Genomic DNA, 27,364 nt, shown 5'->3' on the forward strand with positions numbered 1-27,364 from the left:
AGAAAAAAACTCCACTTTAAAACGAAACTGCGTCATGAGACGAATGCGCAGCAAAACTAACTAATGAACTAATGAACTACCTGCGTGGCAACAGAGGTTTCCCCTTATATACCTGTTGGAACATATCATCACATGACCTCCCACCGGCGGGGGAATACGTCATGTGACGTCACACTGGAGGGAAGATTACATCACCCCACCATCACAAGACAATTACTTCATTCTCACAAGATACTCAATTACATCACGGTCATAAGACAGTCACAAGATACCCACGAGGCATGTAACACAGGAAACAGTTGAGGCCGGTTCATTGGCTATATTTAAGAGGGAGTTAGATATGGCCCTTGTGGCTAAAGGGATCAGGGGGTATGGGGGGAAGGCTGGTACAGGGTTCTGAGTTGGATGATCAGCCATGATCATACTGAATGGCGGTGCAGGCTCGAAGGGCCGAATGGCCTACTCCTGCACCTATTTTCTATGTTTCTATGTAACACCATTTAGACTTCTTCCCTGCAAATGTCGGTGCTGTCAGTGATGGGCCTTTTGAAAGCTTTGGTCGTGGAGAAACGGTATCAGGGCAACTGGAATCCATCATTCCTCGCTGATTATGGTTGGACACTGAGTGGAGAAGCCTCAGACACTAAGCACAAATTAAAAACATCAACAAAACATTTTTAGCTTAGTTGAACTACTGCAAAGCATCAGCACCGTCAATAGAAGTCTATTAGCAACTTCAATAAAAATTGATAAACTAGATCTATTTGCAGCCGTAGCAAGATTTGGGGCACAGTGGACAACAAGGATGACTATCGAACCTTGCAGCAGAATCTGGATCAGCTGGGAAAGTGGTCTAAAAATGGCAAATGAAAGTTAATGCAGACAAGTGTGAGGTGAAGGGAAATCCAGGGCAAGACTTACAAAGCGACCGCTAAGATTCCTGCAAAGTGGCATCTGGACATAATGAAAGCTTTTGGCACATTGACCTTCAAGAAACAAAGTATTGAGTGCAGAATTTGATCTGCACTGTCATTTATTTCATCATGGCTGATCCGTTTCCCTCTCAGTCGTGATCTTCATCTTTTCACTTCATGCCCTATCTAATCAAACATGAAACAGTTTCTTCGAGATTGGGTAGCTCGTCATCTTGTTTCTTGGTTCAGTGAATGAAATACTTGATCATCCACGGAAAGCCGATTCACAATACTTACACAAAAAAACTGACCAAATCGCTTGGTGTGATATAACAGAACTAATTACCGGTTACCCGGTACAGATCTTGGACACTCGCATCTGACGATATTGTCTCGTTACAAATGCTGCTTGTTAGAGCTGCAGCTTCAACAGCTCTTTTATCATTATCGTCTCTCCTCCAGGAGTTTCACCTGGAGGTTCTCAAGTAAGTAGGGTAGAGATACTCCCTACTAATTTCACTTTTAACAATTTATATCTTTAGTTTCCCATAGTTTGCTGCGTTTCTTTCGCTTTCCAGCGCCCAGGTCAGCCACAATTCTATCTCGAATAGCTTTATTTCCCCATCTTTATACCATTACATCTTTAGTATTAATTAACCTGGTTTACATTTATGTTTTCTACTATAAAAAGAAATCCGGGTAGGAAACTTCAACTTGCCATCTCTCGTGCGGCTACAGAATGTCTTTTCTCCCCCAGCCCCTTCCTGACCTGCACCTTCCCCGCTAACCTCAGAGCTGGTCATAACCTCAATTTCACTGAACACAATATGTTGTTCTTTTTCCCTCACAGTTTACCACCCAACCTCAGCAGTATCCAAGGGGGAAGCGTTGTTGCTAAGTGAAACGGACACGGGAGAACTCTGCATTGACTGTCTCCCTCACCCTTTCCCCTTTGGTCAGACAAATCCGCCTCCCTGCATCTTCGGTGGAACCCCAGCATCTCGTTAAAACTCTGGTCGCTGATGTTCTGAGCAGTCCACATCTTCTTAAGGATCGGCCCCACCTCCAGCAGTCTGCCCGAATTCCTTGATCTCGCACCGCCCTGACAATCCAGCTACAGGAATTGGATATCACCCAAGTTTCAACAACCCTTCGAAACAACAACTTCGCCTCTCAGACGTGGTCCCTCCCAAAGGGGGCCGCTCCTCTAAAGCGTGATTGGCTGATGGCTGTTGTTGGTCGTTTGACCGAACACTGAGCAGATTTAACCCGGGGAACAACTCTCGCTTCAGCTGCTCCTCTGTAAACTCGTGGACGGCACTCACCGCTGTATCAAGATGAGTAAAATCACTCTCTACGAAAAACCCGACTTTACCGGGGAGGACAAGGACTTTGTGGACAACGTTCCCGACCTTACTGTTCGGAACTTCGGTTATACTGCCCGCTCGATCAGAGTAATCGGCCAGCACTGGGTGGCGTACGCCGGCGAAAACTTCACGGGGGCGTTCAAGGTGCTCGGTCCCGGAGACCACGCAAGTCTGGGCGAGCTGGATCAGAAAATTATCTCTTTGCGGCAGGTGAAGGAGGATTTGAAGAACCCGGAGATCGTTCTGTACGAGCACGTCAACTATAAGGGCCAAAGCCGCAGCATTAAGGAAACGACGAATGATCTGAGGAGAGCCGGCTTCGAAAACCTCGTCTCTTCCCATAAGGTGAAGGAAGGCGTATGGATTCTGTTCCAGGACGCCAACCTATGCGGTGAGCGACTCATCACTTTCGAGGGTAACGAATGGCCCAACTATTGCGATTTCAAGTGGAATGACAAGCTGTCCTCAGTCAAGCCCTTGCTGAAGAGCGACTTCGAGTTGTGAGCTGCCCCGTGCTGGTGTCCCGCTTTCAGCCGGAGCTCCCAAACCCCAGCGTCTGGTTGGATGGATCCAGGCCATTGCTTTGTTGTTGCTCAAGTAAACAAATAAAATACTTCATAAATACCTATAACCTTCTGTCGATCTCATTGTGCAATTCTTTCTTCAGTTAAGCTGTCGACATGTCACTGGGGAATGCGGTGCGTGTTTAAGCGAGGGTGGTGTCTTGGAGCGCGGGAACGTTGGGAGTCAGTGACGCTGGTAATGAATGGTCATTTCTCCAGAGATGTGACCGAACCCGATGCTTATTTTCAGATTTCCTGTATCCGAGCATTTTTGCTTTTGAAAGGGACTGGTCAAGGGTGGGTGAGGTCGGTGAGTTTGTGGGATATGGGGGAGGTGAGAGAAGGGGGAAGACTGAATTCAGTGGGGGCTTAATTACGATGTTTCCAAAAATTCTTTAAATGAATATCAGTGATTCTATAAATTATCTGTATTGAGAGATACAACACGGCAAAAGATCCAACCGGCCCGCGCCGTCAAATTACATCCCCGTGACCAATTAACTTATTAACCCCACAGGTCTTTGCTATTAAGGGAGAAATCCAGATGGTCGTTGGGGAAACTTACAGAAGTCGGCGGGAATTGAACGTGTGACGCTGGTCATGAAATAGCGTTTCACTAACTGCTAAACTACCGTGCCCTCCCAATCGTTGTCCGGCAATGCTATATCTGCTGCCCCCACCACCCCAAATCCATTTAATCCGAGACTGTTATCTCCCTTCTCAGTCATCTCTTTACTTATTCACTTTCTGAGATTGACAGTAATTGAAATGTATTGCTTACATATCAATGCCCCTTGTAGCGGGAGTGAGCCATCTGCTTCCACGGTAGGCCTTCTGCCGAAACTGTTGAGGATTGAATTGAATGGATGAAAGTCAGGCTTGAGGAACCCTGACTGCCTGTGTTTCTGCTGCTGACGGCGTAGACAGAGCACCAAAGTGTGCAGGGTCGGGTCCGGGATGTTGTGCCAAACTAAAAAAGAATCGGAACAAGATGCATTATCACTTATTACGTACCCCGTAACTGGGTTGCCAAACCAGCAGAAATGGACCACTAGTTGGAGTCTGGATTACCGGAAATTGATAAAGTTTTATTAAAGAAATAAGTAACACAGTACTCTAATCGTAAGGATATAAGTGCAACAGGTTAGCAATGATAAAACACACATGTGCACAGAACTTGGGTAATAGGAATCAACCAACCTCTATCGCAGTCTAGGGGTAAAATGATCAGTCTCAAGTGACGCAGAGTTCAGTTCAGTTTAGTACAGTTCGCAGTAATCGCTGTTGTGCTGTTGGAGAGAGAGAGAGTGAGAGATATGCAAATCTGATTCTGCAGACCTTTGATGTTCTTCGCCAGTTGGCTTTCGGGCGGCCCCTTTTTATGTTTTCTGTGGTCAGCGACTGTGACCCCTCCTTTCCGGATACGACCGTTCCTCCGCTGTGAACCTGGCACCCAGGCAAGGGCGGACACACACACCAGGTTCCCACCCATCGTCCCTTTTCACCCTGTGCGTCTATGGTCGGTTCCCTCGAACCAGACCTCCTACTTCCACCAACTTGTGGGGGCACACCGCTCTTCCAGGGTCTCGTTATCTCGTGATCTCGTGGTGTGTGTCATGCCTTAGCGAACCTGTTCTTTTTATCCCCCTGCTGGGGTATCGCCTGTGCATCAAACTTCAAACAGTTCAGGTTCAAAGCAACCAGTCTGTCAATATTCTGAAATGTGTTTCTTTCTCGTTAATCTCTCTCTTCTCTCTTGTTAGCATTTTGAATGTTTCTCCATCGTCTCACTTATCTCTCTCTCATTAGCATCAATCTTCTGACAACTTGATTTTTCGTCACACCCCTATCCTTTAAAGGATTTTTACCGGGGTAAAAATTATAGGCATGAATACATTATTAGGTACACACTAATATACAGGGTCATCAGTTATTCGGCTAATACAGAGAACTTTAAGTTGTCAACACCTTGACAGACAGTCAGCAATCACATTTTCCGTGCCTTTTATATGTGTTATTTTAATATCCTCTAAGACCAGGCTCCAATTTAGCAACTTTTTGTTTTTATCCTTCATAGTGGCCAAAAACACTAATGGGTTGTGATCAGTGTGAATTATCAGTGGTTTCCGTCCCGGCCAAATATAACACAGGTCGTCCCACACAAATATAGCATTCTTTGGCAAGAGCTTAGTAAGAGGGAGGGTAATATCTGCAAAGTTTTTGCAAAACCTCCGATAGTACCTCACCATCCCCAAGAACCTTCTCAGGACTCTCTTGTCTGTCGGGGTGGGGACTTCGGAGATAGCCCGCACCTTAACCTGCATCGGAGCCAGCTGCACCTGCCCTACCACAAATCCCAGATAAGTGACCTTCGCGTGGTCGAATTCACTTTTTGCGAGGTTCACTGTCAGGCTGGCTTCAAACAGCCGTTTAAACAGTTTCTCTACTGCCACAATGTGCTCCTTCCACGTGTCACCCCAGACCACTAAATCGTCAATACACGCTTCTGCGTTCTTTCGCCCTTTTGTCACTGAATTAATCATCCGATAGGGGTGCTGCTTACTAGGCTGACCTGATGTGACCACAACACCATGTACCGTCTCTTGGCATCGCCCCGGGACATCCGGACAAACGTGTACGTGCCGGTTAATTACCTTCTTCAGCGGCTCGCTCTGTTCGGGGGTTAAGGGTGAGACCTTATCAGCAAAGCCGGCCAAAAGAATAGAGTTCTACCTCAACTTCCGTTTCACTACACCCCTTCTTCTCACTTTCTAACCCCTCCTGGTACAAGACTGGTAAAAACGTCTCAGCTAAATCTATATTCACTTCGGCAGCCTTTCTGGACATGCGCCCATTCACGGCGCAAACGGGATAAACCTGTGAGTCCATGGGTGGGGCCTCAATGCTGGCAGGCTGGCTTGTCAATCTTACTGCTGAGAACACATTTCCGCTGGCGAGGTCATTACCGAGTAAGACCTCCACGTCTTCCATCGGTAGTTCGGGCCTCACCCCTGTCGTGACCAGTCCGGAGACCAAGTTGCTTTTTAGGTGTATCTGGTGCAAAGGTACTGCTTCAGTCCCTTTCCCAATGCCTTTTATCACCCTGACCTCCCTAGTCTGGGTCTCTGAACTAAAGTCTAACACACTCTTTAAGATCAATGACTGACAAACTCCAGTGTCTCTCCAGAATCCGTACTGGAACCGGGTTTAACCCCTCCTTCACCAACACCAATCCGGCCGAGATAAACTTCTCGCGCCCTTCCTGAACTTCATTTGATCCCTGGACTCTTTTGGAAGTTCAAGAATGAGGTGCCTTGCGGTCGTGTATTTTAAAGTTTAAGAAAAGGAACAGGTGAAGATGATGTGAAACCTCAGACAAAGACAAGATAGTGACTTGTGCAGAATGACACTCTGACTCTAAGGTAAGGCCACATCCCTGGGACAAGCAAAAGGAGAATTCAAACAGCGTGCGTGTCATATAACCGTAGTGTCTGCTATACCACTTTGCTACCAGCAGGTGGAGACACACACCACAGGTTGTGAAAATACAAGCCTTAAAAATGTTGGTAACTTCAATTTTCGTCCTGATGCAAACTTTATTAGTTGAACTCAAAAATAACTGATTCCAACACAGCAAAGCACCTAATGGAAGCAGTATTTGACATTGCATAGGGATGTGGGAGAGCAAGAAGGGGTGGTGTGTATGTTTCTGAGAGAGAGAGAGAGAGAGAGAGAGAGAGAGAGAGAGATTGGTTGTGTGTGTGTGTATTAATATGTTGGAAACCATACGCTGTGTGCTTGAAGGGAAATTGTTAATGTGAGAGAGGAATTGCTGTCTCTGAAGCAGAGAGAGAATGATAGAGAGAGACTACATCTTCCCGCCTGTACGTCCAACTCTGTCTCCCACTATCTCTCTCTCTGTCTTTTGCTATGTCTTTCTGTCACTCTGAGTGTCTCCCTGTCTTTCTGAGTGTCTCTGTGTCTCTCTGAGTGTCTCTGGCTCTCTCTGTGTCTCTCTGTGTCTCTGTGTCTCTCTGAGTGTCTCTGTCTCTCTGTGTGTGTCTCTCTCTGTGTCTCCCTGAGTGTCTCTGTGTCTCTGAGTGTCTCTGTGTTTCTCTCTGTGTCTTTCTGAGTGTCTCTGTCTCTCTGTGTGTCTCACTCTGTCAGTCTTTGTATAATTGTGCATTGCAAACTCTAGAATTAAAATTAGATTCATTATCATCGTCCTGTGCAATATGAAATTTGTTGTTTTGTGACAGCAGTATTGTGCAAAGTATTTTTAAAAATTTCTATAATGGTAAAATAAATAAGTAAATTACAAGAAAAGCACGAGTCAGGGAGTGTTCAAAGTTCGGAGTTCAAAGTAAAGTTTATTATCAGAGACCGTACACGCCACCACATAACGCTGAGATTCGTTTTCCTGCGGGCATTCTCAGCAAGTCTATAGAAGCAACTATAACAGGATCAGTGGACAACATACTGAGCAAGTGGAGATATAAATAAGAGCAATCCTCCAATCTGAATGTACTCCCTCCACCACCACCCTCTGCCTTCTGCAGGCAAGCCAATTCTGAATCTACCTGGCCAAACTTCACTGGATCCCATGCCTCCTAACGCTCTGAATAAGCCTACCGTGTGGAACCTTGTCAAATGCCTTACTAAAATCCATATAGATCACATCCACTGCACTACCCTCATCTATATGCCTGGTCACTTCCTCAAAGAACTCTATTAGGCTTGTTAGACACAATCTGCCCTTCACAAAGCCATGCTGACTGTCCCTGATCAGACCATAATTCTCTAAATGCCTATAGATCCTATCTCTAAGAATCGTTTCCAACAGCTTTCCCGCCACAGACGTAAGGCTCACTGGTCTATAATTACCTGGACTATCTCTACTACCATTTCTGAACAAGGGGACAACATTCGCCTCCCTCCAATCCTCCGGTACCATTCCCGTAGACAACGAGGACATAAAGACCCTAGCCAGAGGCTCAGCAATCTCTTCCCTCACCTCGTGGAGCAGCTTGGGGAATATTCCGTCAGGCCCCGGGGACTTATCTGTCCTAATGTATTTTAACAACTCCAACACCTCCCCTCCCTTAATATCAACATGCTCCAGAACATCAAACTAACTCATATTGTCCTCACCATCATCAGATTCCCTCTCATTGTGTCTCTGTGTATCTCTGAGTGTCTCCATGACTCTCTGTCACTGTGTCTCTCTAGAGGGTCCCCATCTCTCTCTGTCTCTGTGGTTGTTTGCTGTGTGTGTCTTTCTCTGAGTGTCTTTGTGTCACTCTGATTGTCTCCCTGTCTATCTGAGTATCTCTGTGTCTCTCTGAGTGTCTCTGTGTCTCTGTGTGTCTCTGTGTCTCTGTGTGTCTCCCTGTCTCTCTCTGTGTCTCTCTCTGTGTGTCTCTGTGTCTCTCTTGTGTCTCTGTCTCTCTCTGAGTGTCTCTGTCTCTCTCTCTCTCTCTCTCTCTGTATCTCTGAGTGTCTCTGTGTCTCTCTGAGTGTCTCTGTCTCTCTGTCCGTGTCTCTCTCTCTCTCTGTCTCTCTGTGTCTCTCTGAGTGTCTCTCTGTGTGTCTCTGTGTCTCTCTGTGCGTCTCTGTGTCTCTCTCTGTGTCTCTGTCTCTCTCTGTCTCTCTCTGTGTCTCAGTGTCTCTGTGTCTCTCTCTGAGTCTCTGTGTCTCTCTGTGTGTCTCTGTGTCTCTCTGAGTGTCTCTGTGTCTCTCTCTGTGTCTCTCTGTGTGTCTCTCTGTCTCTCTGTGTCTCTGAGTGTCTCTGTGTCTCTCTGAGTGTCTCTGTCTCTCTGTCCGTGTCTCTCTCTCTCTGTCTCTCTCTGTGTCTCTCTGAGTGTCTCTCTGTGTCTCTCTGAGTGTCTCTCTGTGTCTCTCTGTGTCTCTGTCTCTCTCTGTGTGTCTCTGTGTCTCTCTGAGTGTCTCTGTCTCTCTGTGTGTCTCCCTGTCTCTCTCTGTGTCTCTGTCTCTCTGTGTCTCTGTGTATCTCTCTCTGTGTCTCTGTGTCTCTCTGAGTGTCTCTGTCTCTCTGTGTCTCCCTGTCTCTCTCTGTGTCTCTCTGAGTGTCTCTGTGTCTCTGTCTCTCTCTGTGTCTCTGTCTCTCTCTCTCTGTGTCTCTGTGTCTCTCTCTGTCTCCCTGAGTGTCTCTGTGTCTCTCTCTGTGTCTCTCTGAGTGTCTCTGTGTCTCTCTCTGTGTCTCTGTGTCTCTCTGAGTGTCTCTCTGTGTGTCTCTATGTCTCTGTGTCTCTCTGAGTGTCTCTCTGTGTGTCTCTGTCTCTCTGTGTGTCTCCCTGTCTCTCTCTGTTTCTCTGTCTTTCTCTGTGTGAGTCTCTGTGCCTCTCTCTCTGTGTCTCTGTGTCTCTCTGAGTGTCTCTGTCTCTCTATGTGTCTCCCTGTCTCTCTCTCTGTCTCTCTGAGTGTCTCTGTGTCTCTCTCTGTATCTCTCTGAGTGTCTCTGTGTCTCTCTGAGTGTCTCTCTGTGTGTCTCTGTGTCTCGCTCTGTGTCTCTGTGTCTCTCTTAGTGTCTCTCTGTGCGTCTCTGTGTCTCTCTCTGTGTCTCTGTCTCTCTGTCTCTCTGAGTGTCTCTGTGTCTCTCTCTGAGTCTCTGTGTCTCTCTGTGTGTCTCTGTGTCTCTCTGAGTGTCTCTGTGTCTCTCTCTGTGTCTCTCTGTGTGTCTCTCTGTCTCTCTGAGTGTCTCTGTGTCTCTCCCTGTGTCTCTCTGAGTGTCTCTGTCTCTCTGAGTGTCTCTCTGTGTCTCTCTGTGTCTCTGTCTCTCTCCCTGTGTCTCTGTGTCTCTCTGAGTGTCTCTGTCTCTCTGTGTGTCTCCCTGTCTCTCTCTGTGTCTCTGTCTCTCTCTCTGTGTCTCTGTGTGTCTCTCTCTGTATCTCTCTGAGTGTCTCTGTCTCTCTGTGTGTCTCCCTGTCTCTCTCTGTGTCTCTCTGAGTGTCTCTGTGTCTCTCTCTGTGTCTCTGTGTCTCTCTGAGTGTCTCTATGTGTGTCTCTGTGTCTCTCTGAGTGTCTCTGTCTCTCTGTGTGTCTCCCTGTCTCTCTCTGTGTCTCTGTCTCTCTGTGTGTGTCTCTGTGTCTCTCTCTCTGTGTCTCTGTGTCTCTCTGAGTGTCTCTGTCTCTCTGTGTGTCTCCCTGTCTCTCTCTGTTTCTCTGTCTTTCTCTGTGTGAGTCTCTGTGCCTCTCTCTCTGTGTCTCTGTCTCTCTATGTGTCTCCCTGTCTCTCTCTCTGTCTCTCTGAGTGTCTCTGTGTCTCTCTCTGTATCTCTCTGAGTGTCTCTGTGTCTCTCTGAGTGTCTCTCTGTGTGTCTCTGTGTCTCGCTCTGTGTCTCTGTGTCTCTCTTAGTGTCTCTCTGTGCGTCTGTGTCTCTCTCTGTGTCTCTGTCTCTCTCCCTGTCTCTCTGAGTGTCTCTGAGTCTCTCTCTGAGTCTCTGTGTCTCTCTGTGTGTCTCTGTGTCTCTCTCTGTGTCTCTCTGTGTGTCTCTCTGTCTCTCTGAGTGTCTCTGTGTCTCTCCCTGTGTCTCTCTGAGTGTCTCTGTCTCTCTGAGTGTCTCTCTGTGTCTCTCTGTGTCTCTGTCTCTCTCTCTCTCTCTGTGTCTCTGTGTCTCTGAGTGTCTCTGTCTCTCTGTGTGTCTCCCTGTCTCTCTCTGTGTCTCTGTCTCTCTCTGTGTGTCTCTGTGTCTCTCTCTCTCTGTGTCTCTGTGTCTCTCTGAGTGTCTCTGTCTCTCTGTGTGTCTCCCTGTCTCTCTCTGTGTCTCTCTGAGTGTCTCTGTGTCTCTCTCTGTGTCTCTGTGTCTCTCTGAGTGTCTCTATGTGTGTCTCTGTGTCTCTCTCTGTGTCTCTCTGTGTGTCTCTGTGTCTCTGTCTCTCTCTCTGTGTCTCTCTCTGTCTCTCTGAGTGTCTCTGTCTCTGTGTGTCTCCCTGTCTCTCTCTGTGTCTCTCTCTGTGTCTCTGTCTTTCTCTGTGTGAGTCTCTGTGTCTCTCTCTCTGTGTCTCTGCGTCTCTCTGAGTGTCTCTGTCTCTCTGTGTGTCTCCCTGTCTCTCTCTGTGTCTCTGTCTTTCTCTGTGTGAGTCTCTGTGTCTCTCTCTCTCTGTCTCTCTGAGTGTCTCTATGTCTCTCTCTGTGTCTCTCTGAGTGTCTCTCTGTGTGTCTCTGTGTCTCCTTCTGAGTCTCTGTATCTCTCTGAGTGTCTCTGTGTCTCTCTCTGTGTCTCTCTGTCTCTCTGAGTGTCTCTGTCTCTCTGTGTGTCTCCCTGTCTCTCTCTGTGTCTCTCTGAGTGTCTCTGTGTCTCTCTCTGTGTCTCTGTGTCTCTCTGAGTGTCTCTATGTGTGTCTCTGTGTCTCTCTCTGTGTCTCTGTGTCTCTCTGTGTGTCTCTGTGTCTCTGTCTCTCTCTCTGTGTGTCTCTGTGTCTCTCTCTGTCTCTCTGAGTGTCTCTGTGTCTCTCTCTCTGTGTCTCTCTGAGTGTCTCTGTCTCTGTGTGTCTCCCTGTCTCTCTCTGTGTCTCTCTCTGTGTGTCTGTCTTTCTCTGTGTGAGTCTCTGTGTCTCTCTCTCTGTGTCTCTGTGTCTCTCTGAGTGTCTCTGTCTCTCTGTGTGTCTCCCTGTCTCTCTCTGTGTCTCTCTCTGTGTCTCTGTCTTTCTCTGTGTGAGTCTCTGTGTCTCTCTCTCTGTGTCTCTCTGAGTGTCTCTGTCTCTCTATGTGTCTCCCTGTCTCTCTCTCTGTCTCTCTGAGTGTCTCTATGTCTCTCTCTGTGTCTCTCTGAGTGTCTCTGTGTGTCTCTGTGTCTCCTTCTGAGTCTCTGTATCTCTCTGAGTGTCTCTGTGTCTCTCTCTGTGTCTCTCTGTCTCTCTCTGTGTCTCTGAGTGTCTCTGTGTCTCTCTGTGTGTCTCTGTTTCTCTCTCTGTGTCTCTGTGTCTCTCTGAGTGTCTCTGTCTCTCTGTCCGTGTCTCTCTCTGTGTCTCTCTGAGTGTCTCTGTCTCTCTGTGTGTCTCCCTGTCTCTCTCTTGTGTCTCTGTCTGTGTCTCTCCTGTGTCTCTGTGTCTCTCTCTGTGTCTCTGTGTCTCTCTCTGTCTCTCTGTGTCTCTGTGTCTCTCTGAGTGTCTCTGTGTCTCTCTCTGTCTCTCCATGTCTCTCTGTGTGTCTCTGTGTCTCTCTGAGTGTCTCTGTGTCTCTCTTGTGTCTCTGTGTCTCTCTGAGTGTCTCTGTGTCCCTCTCTGTGTCTCTCTGTGTGTCTTTGTGTCCCTCTCTGTGTCTCTGTGTCTCTCTGAGTGTCTCTGTGTCTCTCTCTGTGTATCTCTGTGTCTCTCTGTGTGTCTCACTCTGTCAGTCTTTGTGTAATTGTGCATTGCAAACTCTAGAACTAAAATTAGATTCATCATCATCGTCCTGTCCAATATGAAATTTGTTGTTTTGTGACAGCAGTATTGTGCAAAGTATTTTTAAAAATTAATATAATGATAAAATAAATAAGTAAATTACAAGAAAATTACAATAAGAGAAAATAAGTAAATTACAAGTAGAGGAGGTCTCTGCTGTCCTCTACTGTCGAGATGAAGCCAAACTCAGGTTGGAGGAACAACACCTTATATTCCGTCTGGGTAGCCTCCAACCTGATGGCATGAACATTGACTTCTCTAACTTCCGCTAATGCCCCACCTCCCCCTCGTACCCCATCTGTTATTTATTTATATACACACATTCTTTCTCTCTCTCTCTTTTTTCTCCCTCTGTGCCTCTGACTATACCCCTTGCCCATCCTCTGGGTTTTTCCCCCCTCTCCCTTTTCCTTCTCCCTGGGCCTCCTGTCCCATGATCCTCTCATATCCCTTTTGCCAATCACCTGTCCAGCTCTTGGCTCCATCCCTCCTCCTCCTGTCTTCTCCTATCATTTCTGATCTCCCCTTCCCCTCCCACTTTCAAATCCCTTACTCACTCTTCCTTCAGTTAGTCCTGATGAAGGGTCTCGGCCTGAAACGTCGACTGTACCTCTTCCAAGAGATGCTGCCTGGCCTGCTGCGTTCACCAGCAACTTTGATGTGTGTTGCTTGAATTTCCAGCATCTGCAGAATTCCTCGTGTAGAGGAACTGAATGCATATTTTTCATCAGTCTTCACAGTGAAAGACGTCTGCAGTATAACGGACATTCAACAGTGTCAGGGAAGTGAAGTTTGTGACGTGAAAATTACGACTGAGAAGGTGCTCAGGAAGTTTAATGGTCTGAGGGTGGATAAATCCCCTGGACCTTATGGAATGCACCTTTGGGTTCTGAAGGTTGTAGCTGGATAGATTCTGGCATTGTACTGGATGAGTGGAAAATTGCAAATGTTACTCTGCTACTTAAGAATGGTGGGAGGCAGCAGAAAGGAAACTATAGACCTGTTAGCCTGACATCAGTAGTTTGGGAAGTTGCTGGAATCGATTGTTAGGGATAAGATTACTGCGTACCTGAAGGCACACAACAAGATAGGCCAAAGCCAGCATCGTTTCCAGAAAAGAAAATCCTGCCTGACAAACCGACTGCAATTCTTTGAGGAAATTACAAGCAGGGTAGACAAAGGAGATGCAGTAGATGTGGTGTACTTGGATTTTCAGAAGGCCTTTGACAAGATGCTGCACGAGGCTGCTTAGCAAGATAAGAACCCATGGAATTACAGGGAAGTTACTAGAGTGGGTGGAGCATGGCTGGTCGGCAGAAAACAGAGAGTGGGAATAAAGCGATCCTGTTCTGGCTGGCTGCCGGTTACCAGCAGAGTTCCACAGGGGTCGGTATTGGGACCGCTGCTTTTCACAACATATGTCAATTGTTGGGACTACGGTAATAATGGATTTGTGGCTAAATTTGCAGATGATGCAAAGATAGGTGGAGGAGCGGGTAGTGTTAAGGAAACAGAGAGACTGCAGAGAGACTTAGATAGACCTCAGCAGTAGTAACGTCAGTAGCGTCGAGTCATAGAACATAGAAGATAGAATAGTACAGCAGAGTACAGGCCCTTCGGCCCACAATGTTGTGCTGACCCTCAAACCCTGCCTCCTATATAACCCCCCACCTTAAATTCCTCCATATACCTGTTTAGTAGTATCTTAAATTTCACTAGTGTATCTGCCTCCACCACTGACTCAGGCAGTGCATTCCACACACCAACCAATCTCTGAGTAAAAAACCTTCCTCTAATATCCCCCTTGAACTTCCCACCCCTTACCTTAAAGCCATGTCCTCTTGTATTGAACAGTGGTGCCCTGGGGAAGAGGCACTGGCTATCCACTCTATCTATTCCTCTTATTATCTTGTACACCTCTATCATGTCTCCTCTCATCCTCCTTCTCTCCAAAGAGTAAAGTCCTAGCTCCCTTAATCTCTGACCATAGTGCATACTCTCTAAACCAGGCATATTCTGGTAAACAACACACATCAAAGTTGCTGGTGAACGCAACAGGCCAGGCAGCATCTCCAGGAAGAGGTACAGTTGTTGTTTCGGGCTGAGACCCTTTGTCAGGACTAACTGAAGGAAGAGTGAGTAAGAGATTTGAAAGTGGGAGGGGGAGGGGGAGATCCAAAATGATAGGAGAAGACAGGAGGGGGAGGGATGGAGCCAAGAGCTGGACAGGTGATTGGCAAAAGGGATATGAGAGGATCATGGGACAGGAGGTCTGGGAAGAAAGGCAAGGGGGGGGGGACCCAGAGGATGGGCAAGGGGTATATTCAGAGGGACAGAGGGAGAAAAAGGAGAGTGAGAGAAAGAACGTGTGTATAAAAATAAGTAACAGATGGGGTACGAGGGGGAGGTGGGGCATTAGCAGAAGTTAGAGAAGTCGATGTTCACGCCATCAGGTTGGAGGCTACCCAGACGGAATATAAGGTGTTGCTCCTCCAACCTGAGTGTGGCTTCATCTTGACAGTAGAGGAGGCCGTGGATAGACATGTCAGAATGGGAATGGGATGTGGAATTAAAATGTGTGGCCACTGGGAGATCCTGCTTTCTCTGGTGGACAGAGCGTAGGTGTTCAGCGATATGGTCTCCCAGTCTGCGTCGGGTCTCGCCAATATATAAAAGGCCACATCGGGAGCACCGGACGCAGTATATCACCCCAGCCGACTCACAGGTGAAGTGTCGCCTCACCTGGAAGGACTGTTTGGGGCCCTGAATGGTGGTAAGGGAGGAAGTGTAAGGGCATGTGTAGCACTTGTTCCACTTACACGGATAAGTGCCAGGAGGGAGATCAGTGGGGAGGGATGGGGGGGACGAATGGACAAGGGAGTCGTGTAGGGACTGATCCCTGCGGAAAGCAGAGGGGTGGGGAGGGAAAGATGTGCTTAGTGGTGGGATCCCGTTGGAGGTGGCGGAAGTTACGGAGAATAATGTGTTGGACCCGGAGGCTGGTGGGGTGATAGGTGAGGACCAGGGGAACCCTATTCCTAGTGGGGTGGCGGGAGGATGGAGTGAGAGCAGATGTCCATGAAATGGGGGAGATGCGTTTAAGAGCAGAGTTGATAGTGGAGGAAGGGAAGCCCCTATCTTTAAAAATGGAGGACATCTCCCTTGTCCTAGAATGAAAAGCCTCATCCTGAGAGCAGATGCGGCAGAGACGGAGGAATTGCGAGAAGGGGATGGCGTTTTTGCAAGAGACAGGGTGAGAAGAGGAATAGTCCAGATAGCTGTGAGAGTCAGTAGGCTTATAGTAGACATCAGTGGATAAGCTGTCTCCAGAGACAGAGACAGAAAGATCTAGAAAGGGGAGGGAGGTGTCGGAAATGGACCAGGTAAACTTGAGGGCAGGGTGAAAGTTGGAAGCAAAGTTAATAAAGTCAACGAGCTCAACATGCGTGCAGGAAGCAGCGCCAATGCAGTCGTCGATGCAGCGAAGGAAAAATGGGCGACAGATACCAGAATAGGCACAGAACATAGATTGTTCCACAAAGCCAACAAAAAGACAGGCATAGTTAGGACACATACGGGTGCCCATAGCTACACTTTTAGTTTGGAGGAAGTGGGAGGAGCCAAAGGAGAAATTATTAAGAGTAAGGACTAATTCCGCTAGACGGAGCAGAGTGGTGGTAGAGGGGAACTGATTAGGTCTGGAATCCAAAAAGAAACGTAGAGCTTTGAGACCTTCCTGACGGGGGATGGAAGTATATAAGGACTGGACATCCATGGTGAAGATAAAGCGGTGGGGGCCAGGGAACTTAACATCATTGAAAAGTTTAAGAGCGTGAGAAGTGTCACGAACATAGGTAGGAAGGGATTGAACAAGGAGGGATAAAACCGTGTCGAGGTATGCAGAAACGAGTTCGGTGGGGCAGGAGCAAGCTGAGACAATAGGTCGGCCAGGACAAGCAGGTTTGTGGATCTTGGGTAGGAGGTAGAAACGGGAAGTGCGAGGTGTGGGAACTATAAGGTTGGTAGCAGTGGATGGGAGATCCCCTGAGTGGATAAAGTTGGTGATGGTGTGGGAATCCTGGTAAATCTCCTCTGTACCCTTTCCAATGCTTCCACATCCTTCCTATAGTGAGGCGACCGGAATTGGACACATTACTCCAAGTGTGGCCTAACCAGAGTTTTATGGAGCTGCATCATTACCTCGTGACTCTTAAACTCTGTCCCTCGATTTATGAAAGCTAACACCCCATAAGCTTTCGTAACTACCCTATCTACCTGTGAGGCAACTTTCAGGAATCTGTGGAAATGCACCCCCAGATCCCTCTGCTCCTCCACACTACCAATTATCCTGCCATTTACTTTGTACTCTGCCTTGGAGTTTGTCCTTCCAAAGTGTACCACCTCACACTTCTCCAGGTTGAACTCCATCTGCCACTTCTCAGACCACTTCTGCATCCTATCAATGTCTCTCTGCAATCTTCGACAATCCTCTACACTATCTACAACACCACCAACCTTTGTGTCGTCTGCAAATTTGCCAACCCACCCTTCCACCCCCACATCCAGGTGGTTAATAAAAATCATGAAAAGTAGAGGTCCCAGAACAGATCCTTGTGGGACACCACTCATTCCAACCCTCCAATCAGAATGTACTCCCTCCACCACGACCCTCTGCCATCTACAGGCAAGCCAATTCTGAATCCACCTGGCCAAACTTCCCTGGATCCCATGCCTTCTGACTTTCTGAATTAGCCTACCATGTGGAACCTTGTTAAATGCCTTAGACCTTGTTATCCAAGACCTTGTTTGTCTCTCTGGTTAATAAAATTCCTATTTTTGTTTAACCCTTCTGGGTCTCTGTGTGATCCTGTGCTTGGGTGTGCAGATACACCATGACACCGATGGATTAAGAAATTTATTTATTTTGAGTGATTACAAGTTACTGAAACATTGCTCTTAACGCTTGTGGAGAAAAGTCCTTTTCAAGTCGCTGTGAGGTCCTTCTCTGTGAAAGGAAGCAAAGGGACTGAGTCATACAAGATGGTCCAACTGGTCCATGCCAACATTTCCCGTGGCCAGCAATCACCGATCGAGGTTTCATTCCCCCTGCTGTCAGTAAGGAGTTTGTGTGCTCCCCACCCCTCCCCCCGGCCACGCGACCTCCCGCGTGCACTCCAGTTTCCTCCCACAGTCCAAAAGCCTTTCGATGGGGAGAGGTTCAAAGATTAAAGATGATCTTTGCCACAACTCGTAGCCATGCATTGCCTTGTCTGCACAATCCTCGCTGACGCCAGCGACACATCTCACTCTCCGGTTGACGTACTTGTGACAAAGGTCATCTTTAATCTTTAAATCCCCGTCCATGGAAAGGCCTTTTGAATGCTGTTAATCTACCTGCACAGGGTTCTTCCTCCAGCAGCTCGGTCTATTCCGTATTCTCTCCATCCTCTGTGTGAAAACCATCTCCCTCGAGTCCCTTTTTAGACCTTGCCCCTTCTCTCCTGAAAACTGTGCTCCCTTTGGAAGATCCCTGTCCAGCTTCACTATGGCGCTCATAATTTACTATGCACCTGCAAAGTCATCTCTCGGTCATCTACCCTCCAAGGATCAAAGTCCTACGCTACCTATCCCCCTTACTGTAACTCTCGCCCTCGAGAGCTGGCAGCACCCTCCAAAATCTCTCTCTGTACTCTTTCCAGCTCAATAGGCTGGGGTAGGGGTGGGAATGTCTAATACAAGGGGGAGTATTTTTAAGGCTGGACAGCCAGAGACATTTTCCCGATGGAGGGTGAAAATGACTAATAAAGAGGGGGGCATAATTTCTTGGTGATCAGAAGAAAGTATAGGTGGGGGGGGATGTCAGAGGGAGGTTTTTAACACAGGTTCTATGTTCAAACATTACAACACAGTACAGGTCCTTCGACCCTCGATGTGGTGCCAAAATATTAACTTACTCTAATCTCAATCTAACCCTCTCTCCATTTTCCTGTCATCCAGGTGTCTATCTGAGAGTCTCTTAAAAATCCCTGATGTACCTGCCTCCTGACAGGGCGTTCCACACACCCACCACTCTCTGTGTAAAGTAAACCACCTCTGATATCCCCCTATACTTACCTCCAATCACCAAGAAATTATGCCCCTCGTGTTAGCCATTTCCACCCTCCCTCCAGAAAAAGTCTCAACTGTCCACTCGATCTACGTCACTTATCATCTTGTACACCTCTATCAAGTCACCTCTCATCCTCCTTCGCTCCAAAGAGAAAAGCCCAAGCTCACTCAACCTCTCCTCATAAAACATATTCTCTAATCCAGACAGCATCCTGGTGAATCTCCTCTGCACCCTCTCTAATCCAGACAGCATCCTGGTGAATCTCCTCTGCACCCTCTCTAATCCAGGCAGCATCCTGGTGAATCTCCTCTGCACCCTCTCTAATCCAGGCAGCATCCTGGTGAATCTCCTCTGCACCCTCTCTAATCCAGGCAGCATCCTGGTGAATCTCCTCTGCACCATCTCAATCCAGGCAACATCCTGGTGAATCTCCTCTGCACCCTCTCTAATCCAGGCAGCATCCTGGTGAATCTCCTCTGCACCCTCTCTAATCCAGGCAGCATCCTGTGGAGAATTTAAACTAGAATGGCTGGTGGGGTGGGAACCGAACTGAAGTGACGGCAGAAAGGGAGGTTGGCTCACAAATAGAGAAAGCTTGGAGACACTGTGGGAGGGAGGATAAGCAGGTGATAGAGAAGGGACATGCTCAGACCGATGGTTTGAGATATGTCTATTTTAATGCAAGGAGTATTATGAATAAAGCGGATGAGTTTAGAGTGTGGATCAGTACTTGGAGTTATGATATTGTGGTCATTACAGAGACTTGGATGGCTCAGGGGCAGGAATAATTACTTCAAGTGCCAGGCTTTAGATGTTTCAGAAAGGACAGGGAGGGAGGTAAAAGAGGTGGGGACTGGCACTGTTGATCAGAGATAGTGTCACGGCTGCAGAAAAGGAGGAAGACATGGAGGGATTGTCTATAGAGTCTCCGTGGGCGGACGTTAGGAATAGGAAGGGGTCAATAACTTTATTTGTTGTTTTTTATACACCACCCAATAGTAACAGGGACATCGAGGAGCAGATAGATAGACAGATTCTATAAGGTGTAATAATGACAGGGTTGTTGTGGTGGAGATTTTAATTTCCCAAATAGCGATCGGCATCTCCTTAGAACGAGGGGTTTAGATGGGGTAGAGTTTGTTAGGTGTGTTCAGGAAGGTTTCTTGACACAATATGTAGATAAGCCTACAAGAGGAGAGGCTGTACTTGATCTGGTATTGGGAAATGAACCTGGTCAGGTGTCAGGTCTCTCAGTGGGAGAGCATTTTGGAGATAGCGATCACAATTCTATCTCATTTACCATAGCATTGTAGAGGGATAGAAAGAGACAAGTTAGGAAAGGGTTTAATTGGAGTAAGGGGAAATATGAGGCTATCAGGCAGGAACTTGGAAGCATAAATTGGAAACAGATGTTCTCAGGGAAATGTACGGCAGAAATGTGGCAAATGTTCAGGGAATATTTGTGTGGGGTTGTGCATAAGTACATTCCAATGAGACGGAAAGGATGGTAGGGTACAGGAACTGTGGTGTACAAAGGTTATTGTAAATCTGGTCAAGAAAAAAAGAAGAGCTTACAAAAGGTTCGAAAAACTAGGTAGTGATAGAGATCTGGAAGATTATAAAGCTAGCAGGAAGGAGTTTAGGAGTGAAATTCAGAGAGCCAGAAGGGGCCATGAGAAGGCCTTGGCGGACAGGATTAAGGAAAACCCCAAGGCATTCTACAAGTATGTGAAGAGCAAGAGGATAAGATGTGAAAGAATAGGACCAATCAAGTGTGACAGTGGAAAAGTGTGTATGGAACCAGAGGAGAAAGCAGAGGTACTTAATGAATAATTTGCTTCAGTATTCACTACGGAAAAGGATCTTGACAATTGTAGGGATGACTTACAGTGGACTGAAAAGCCTGAGCATATAGGCATTAAGAAAGAGGGTGTGCTGGAGCTTTTGGAAAGTATCAAGTTGGATAAGTCACCGGGACTGGACGTAATGTACCCCAGGCTACTGTGGGAGGCGTGGGAGAAGATTGCTGAGCCTCTGGCAATGATCTTTGCACCATAAATGGGGACGGGAGAGGTTCTGGAGGATTGGAGAGTTGCGGATGTTGTTCCCTTATTCAAGAAAGGGAGTAGAGATGGCCCAGGAAATTATAGTCCAATGAGTCTTACTCCAGTGGTTGGTAAGTTGATGGAGGAGATCCTGGGAGGCAGGATTTATGAACACTTGTAGGGGCATAATATGATTAGGAATAGTCAGCATAGCTTTGTCAAAGGCAGGACATGCCTTACAAGCTTGATTGAATTTTTTGAGGATGTGACTAAACACATTGATGAAAGTAGAGCAGTAGATGTAGTGTATATAGATTTCAGCAAGGCATTTGATAAGGTACCCCATGCAAGGCTTATGCGAAAATAAGGAGGCATGAGATCCAAGGGATCTGTTCTGGAACCCCTACTATTTGTGATTTTTATAAATGACCTGGATGAGGAAGTGGAGGGATGGGTTAGTAAATTTGCTGATGACACAAAATTTGGAGGTTTTGTGGATAGTGTGGAGGGCTGTCAGAGGTTACAATGGGACATTGATAGGATGCAAAACTGGGCTGAGAAGTGGCGGATGGAGTTCAACCCAGATAAGTGTGAGGTGGTTCATTTTGGTAGGTCAAATATGGTGGCAGATTATAGTATTACTGGTAAGACTCTTGGCAGTGTGGAGGATCAGAGGGATCTTGGAGTCCGAGTCCATAGGACACTCAAAGCTGTTACGCAGGTTGACTCTGTGGTTACAAAGACATACGGTGCATTGGCCTTCATCAACCGTGGGATTGAGTTTAAGAGCCGAGAGGTAATGGGACCCTGGTCAGACCCCACTTGGAGTACTGAGCTGCTTGTTTCTGGTCACCTCACTACAGGAAGGATGTGAAAACCACAGAAAGGGTGCAGCGGAGATTTACAAGGACGTTGCCTGGATTGGGGGGCGTGCCTTATGAGAATAGGTTGAGTGAACTCGGCCTTTTCTCCTTGGAGCGACAGAGGATGAGATGTAACCTGATAGAGGTGTACAAGATGATGAGAGGCATTGATCGTGCGGATAGTCGGAGGCTTTTTCTCAGGGCTGAAATGGCTAGCAAGAGAGGGCATATTTTTAAGATGTTTGGAAGTAGGTACAGAGGAGATGTCGGGGTAATTCTTTTACAGAGAGAGTGGTGAGTACATGGAATGGCCTGCCGGTGACATTGGTGGGGGCAGATACGATGGGGTCTTTTAAGAGACTCCTGGATAGTTACACGGAGCTTAGAAAGATAGAGGGCTATGGGAACTCTAGGTAATTTCTAAGGTAAGGACATGTTCGGCACAGCATTGTGGGCCAAAGGGCCTGTATTATAAAGTATATCTATCCATCTATCTATCTATCTATCGTGCTGGAGGTTTTCTCTGCTTCTTAAATCTCCTCTGCACCCTCTCTAGAGCTTCCACATTCTTCCTGTAATGAAGCGAGCAGAACTGAACACTATACCCCAGTGTGGGTCGAACCAGGGTTTTATAGAGCTGCAACGTTACCTCGCGGCTCTTGAGCTCAATCCCCCGGCTAATGAAGGCCAGCACACCATGCGCCTTTTGTAACCAGCCTGTCTTCTTGCAGGGACCCCAAGGTCCCTCTGTTCCTTCTGTCATGAACCCTGCATTGTGTTGCTGTGTCCCTCTACCCATTTGTGGATTCACGGGTGAATTTGACACCACAGGCGAAAGCCCATGGTCTGGCCTGTGGCTGTGTGACAATGTGCCATCTTCGACCTTTGACCCCCCTCCTCAGAATTGGGTGGCGGTGGGGGGTTGGGGGGGGGAATGGGTGAGGGGGGACAGACTGCAACTCCGTCTGGACCCATTGACCTGCATCAGGACCATTGCCCTCCAGCCCCCTGCCACCTGCATACTGAATGCTGAAATGAAAATCGGGTCCAGCACTTCTGTGGTCGGCACTCTCACCGTCTTCTGAGTGAAAAAGTTCTTCTTCATGCTCCCCTTAATAACCCTATAACAATCACAGCACGGAAGGAGGCCATCTTGGCCCTTCTAGTCCGTGCCAAACTCTTACTCTCACCCAGTCCCACCGACCTGCACTCAGCCCATAACCCTCCATTCCTTTCCTGTCCATATATCCATCCAATTTAACTTTAAACGACAACATCGAACCTGCCCCAACCACTCCTCGTTCCACACAGCTACCACTCTCTGAATAAAGAAGTTCCCCCTCATGTTACCCCTAAACTTTTGCCCCTTAACTCTCAACTCATGTCCTCTTGTTTGAATCTCCCCCACTCTCAATGGAAAAAGCCTACCCACGCCAACTCTATCTAACTCCCTCATAATTTTAAATACCTCTATCAAGTCCCCCCTCAACCTTCTACGTTCCAAAGAATAAAGACCCAACTTGTTCAACCTTTCTCTGTAACTTAGGAGATGAAACCCAGGCAACATTTTAGTAAATCTCCTCTGTACTCTCTCAATTTTGTTGACATCTTTCCTATAATTCGGTGACCAGAACTGTACACAATACTCCAAATTTGGCCTCACCAATGCCTTATACAATTTCAACATTACATCCCAACTCCTATACTCAATGCTTTGATTAATAAAGGCCAGCATACCAAAAGCTTTCTTCACTACCCTATCCACATGAGATTCCACCTTCAGGGAACTATGCACCATTATTCCTAGATCCCTCTGTTCTACTGCATTCTTCAATGCCCTACCATTTACCATGTACGTCCTATTTTGATTAGTCCTACCAAAATGTAGCACCTCACATTTTTCAGCATTAAACTCCATCTGCCATCTTTCAGCCCACTCTTCTAATTGGCCTAAATCTCTCCGCAAGCTTTGAAAACCTACTTCATTATCCACAACGTCACCTATCTTAGTATCATCTGCATACTTACATAGAAACATAGAAAATAGGTGCAGGAGTAGGCCATTCGGCCCTTCGAGCCTGCACCGCCATTCATTATGATCATGGCTGATCATCCAACTCAGAACCCCGCCAATTTACCACCCCATCATCCAGATCATTAATATATATGACAAACAACACTGGACCCAGTACAGATCCCTGAGGCACACCGCTAGACACCGGCCTCCAAACTGACACACAGTTATCCACCACTATTCTCTGGCATCTCCCATCCAGCCACTGATGAATCCATCTTACTACTTCAATATTAATGCCTAACGATTGAACCTTCCAGACTCAAGGCCTTACTGAAGTCCGTATAGACAACATCCACCGCTGTACCTTCGTCCACCCTCTCCGTAACCTCGTCAAAAAATTCAAAAAGATTTGTCAAACATGACCTTCCACGCACAAATCCATGTTGACTGTTCCTAATCAGACCCTGTCTATCCAGATAATTATACATACTCTAAGAATACTTTCCATCAATTTACCCACCACTCACAACTCACAGGCCAATAATTGCTAAGTTTACTCTTAGAACCCTTTTTAAACAATGGAACAACATGAGCAATACGCCAATCGTCCGGCGCCATTCCCGTTTCTAATGACATTTGAAATATTTCTGTCAGAGCCCCTGCTATTTCCACACTAACTTTCCTCAAGGTCCTAGGGAATATCTTGTCTGGACCCGGAGACTTATCCACTTTTATATTCCTTAAAAGCACCATTACTTCCTCTTCTTTAATCGTCATACTTTCCATAACTACCCTTCTTGTTTCCTTTACCTTACACAATTCAATATCCTTCTCCTTAGTGAATACTGAAGAAAATAAATCATTTCACTCCCCTCAGACCCTTCACCTCTGGTCTTGCACAACGCCAGTGGAAAAAAGGCCTTCTGGCGTTTATCCACTCCGTGCCCTTCATAATTCTGTATGGCTCGATTGAATTTCCCCTTCAATCGTCTACGTTCTAGGGAATTAAGTCCCTATTCAACCTTTCCCTGTGACTCAGGTCCTCAAGGCCTGGCAACGTTGTAGGCCAAAAGCCTGTTCTGTACTGTAGTGTTGTTTTTTCCTACAGCCTTGTAAATTTTCTCTGTAGTCTTTCAATCTTATTATCATCTTTCCTGTAGGTAGGTGACCAAAACTGCAAATTAGGCCTCACCGGAGTTTTATACAACTCCAACATAACATTCCACTTCCTGTACTCAATACTTTGATTTATGATGCCCAATGTCCCCAAAAGCTTTCTTTATGAGCCTCTCTACCTGTGACACCACTTTTAATGAATTGTAGACCTGTATTCCCAGATCCCTCTGTTCTATAGCATTCCTCAGTGAAGGGTGGGAAGACCCCATACTTGACGAATCGCTAACCCTGGATAGGACCACGCCCACAGAAAGCAGGCCACATCCAGTCCTGAGGAGTAGTGTCAGGGTGGTAGGAGGGAAGCGCGGGCAGCAGAGGGCGGGAGGGAGGGTTGGTAGTAAGCTCTCAAACTTGCTAGATTGCCCTCGCACAGGGAGGGGCTCCACGGGATCTCACCTTGTGTGGGCCAGTGGTATCCAGCGATGGTGGACTCGTCTGAGAGAAATAAAATGGGAGGGATTGTACGGTTAGATGGGCTGGAGGAAGGGAGGGGAGAGAAAGGGAGTGGAGGGAGGGAAAGGGAGTGGAGGGGAGGAAAGGGAGTGGACAGGCAAGAGTGTGATTGTGCAGAACGGGGTGAGGAGGAGCTGTCTGAACGAGAGTTCAGGGAGGGTGAAGGCGAGGATGGAGGGTGGTGTTAGGCCCCGGGGAAGCAGGGCATGTGCAGAACGAGTGGAGGGGACTGAGGGGTGATGGGCTCGGAGAATCAAGGGAGATGGAAGCCCAGGAGGCAGTGGTGTATCTAAGGTATGGCAGGTATGGCGCGAGCCCTGGGTGCCACTTGAAGTGGGGCTGCCACTGAGCAGTTAAAGTCAGACAAGCCATCCTCGGAGAGTGAAAAAAGAATTTTCTTCAGATGTGTGATCTTTGATTATCACGGGTGAGAAGCACTAGGATAAACTTACTTCAGAGTGTTGTGTAGGAAGACCATGAAAGATTTCTTCACGAACAAGAAGGAAAGTGGAGCTGAGGGACGGAAGAGACGGAAGTTGGAGGCGGAGGAAGCCAAGAAGTCAAGCAAGTTCTTCATGCCCTTCTTTGAAAAGCCCGGAACAAGTAGTTCGACACGTTCCATGGAGTCGCCTGCACCTGCTACATGTTTGTTAGAATCTGAAGGCCGATCGAGTACAAATGCCTCTCAAGCCGAGGAGGAAGTCAAGTCAGATAGATGCGAGTATGGCTAGATTAAGAGTGAGGCTGCCACAGAGAACGTGGACATGACAGGAGGGGAAGACGATGGTGGTGGTGGTGATGATGAGTTTATTGACGAGATTGAACCTGACGACACTGAACCTAGTGAACTGGATGGTGTCAAAGAGCCTCGACCTGTCACACCAGAAATGATTGAACAGCATGACATTGGACTTCTGAAGTTCCACAAGGATACTGGAAAAGCAATTCGTCCTGACGCGTTGAGAACAGAAAAATTAAAGCTGGGTTCAAAGTATTTCCAGAACAGTGAAGGGCCTTTCCTACCAACAAATAACTGCTCAATGAACAAAACTTGGTTCAAGAGGAAACTGAGAAATGGTCGTGGTGAGGAAGTGACTCGCTCATGGCTGGTCTATTCCCCTTCTAAAAAGTCCGCATTTTGTATCTGTTGTCTTCACTATTCCGCGTCAGACCATCAGTCCTCATTGGAGCAGGAAAGTGCGTTCAACCAGTGGAAAACACCTGAAAGGATTAGTCTTCATGAAAATGCCAAGAACCATCGGGACTGCTTCACACAGTGGAAGGAAATGGAAAGAAATTTAGCTGGAAACAGGAGTTATTGACGCAATATTTCGGTCACAGATTGAGAAGGAAAAGCAGAAGTGGCCTGATATCTTGACGAGAATCCTTCACTGCATAAAATTCCTTGCGACTCAGAACCTGGCTTTGCGAGGACACAGGGAGTCACTTCAGCTAGACGATGACTCCAACGTGGGAAATTTCCTGGGCTTACTGAAACTACTGGCCATCTTTGACCCTGTCATAAAAGAACACCTCACTCACGTGGAAAGTCACCCTGGATCCATGTCTTATCTTTCCCCGGGTGTCCAGAACAAATTCATCCACATGATGGCATTCACTGCTTGCCAGAGTTTACTGAGAAGCATTCGTAAAGCCAAGTACTATGGTCTCATGTTCGACTCGACTCCTGATCAGGCGCACCGGGAGCAGATGTCAAAAGTAGTGAGGTATGTGGAAGTTGATTTTGAGAGGAAAACAGTCCGTGTTAGAGATTCCTTCCTTGGTTTTATCCAGATAAGCCAGAAGGATGCTGAGAGCTTGGTTGAAGACACCTTGAAACGGCTGGAGAAGGATGAAATGGAGCAACGAGATTGTCGGTCACAGTGCTATGACAACGCTGCTGTGATGGCTGGACACAGAAGTGGTGCTCATCAAAGAATAAAGGCATCTGTTAGTCTTGCGAGACCATGGATCTGCGCCTGGAAGGTCTTCACTCTCCAGGGCGCAGGCCTGGGCAAGGTTGTATGGAAGACCAGCAGTTGCCCATGCTGCAAGTTTCCCCTCTCCACGACACCGATGTTGTCCAAGGGAAGGACATTAGGACCCATACAGCTCGGCACCAGTGTCGCCGCAGAGCAATGTGTGATTAAGTGTCTCGCTCAAGGACACAACATGTTCCCTCGGCTAGGGCTCGAACTCACGACCTTCAGGTCACTAGTCCAATGTCTTAACCACTTGGCCGCGTGCCCACTCATCAAAGAATAAGTGAGAAAAACAACAGTGTTTGTGAATTGCGACAATCACTCACTCAGCTTGGTGGGTGTACATGCAGCCAATCTCTCGTTCAACACAGCACTGGGAAAAACTCAAAAACACCGTCCCTGTGGTTGTTAAGTCAGAGTCGGAAACCAGGTGGAGTGCAAGGACAGAAGCAGTGAAACTCGTCAACAAG

The 27,364-nt window shown here is 47.3% G+C and overlaps 1 protein-coding gene across 3 annotated transcripts in view; it reads right to left on the reverse strand.

The window, feature by feature from the left end:
• Positions 1-17,153: 17,153 nt before the first annotated feature.
• Positions 17,154-27,364, reverse strand: part of LOC140207356 (alpha-2-macroglobulin-like) — a 127,795-nt gene continuing 117,584 nt past the window's right edge. For all 3 annotated transcript variants that reach the window (XM_072275908.1, XM_072275906.1, XM_072275907.1), the window contains exons 32-33: positions 24,856-24,894; positions 17,154-17,254 (exon numbers count right to left, since the gene is read on the reverse strand). In XM_072275908.1, coding sequence (XP_072132009.1) covers positions 17,232-17,254; positions 24,856-24,894 — 62 coding nt within the window. In that variant the 3' untranslated portion in view covers positions 17,154-17,231. The remainder of the gene's footprint in view (positions 17,255-24,855; positions 24,895-27,364) is intronic.

Source organism: Mobula birostris, chromosome 13 (assembly GCF_030028105.1).
Source record: "Mobula birostris isolate sMobBir1 chromosome 13, sMobBir1.hap1, whole genome shotgun sequence".
NCBI classification, from domain to species: Eukaryota; Metazoa; Chordata; class Chondrichthyes; order Myliobatiformes; family Myliobatidae; genus Mobula; species Mobula birostris.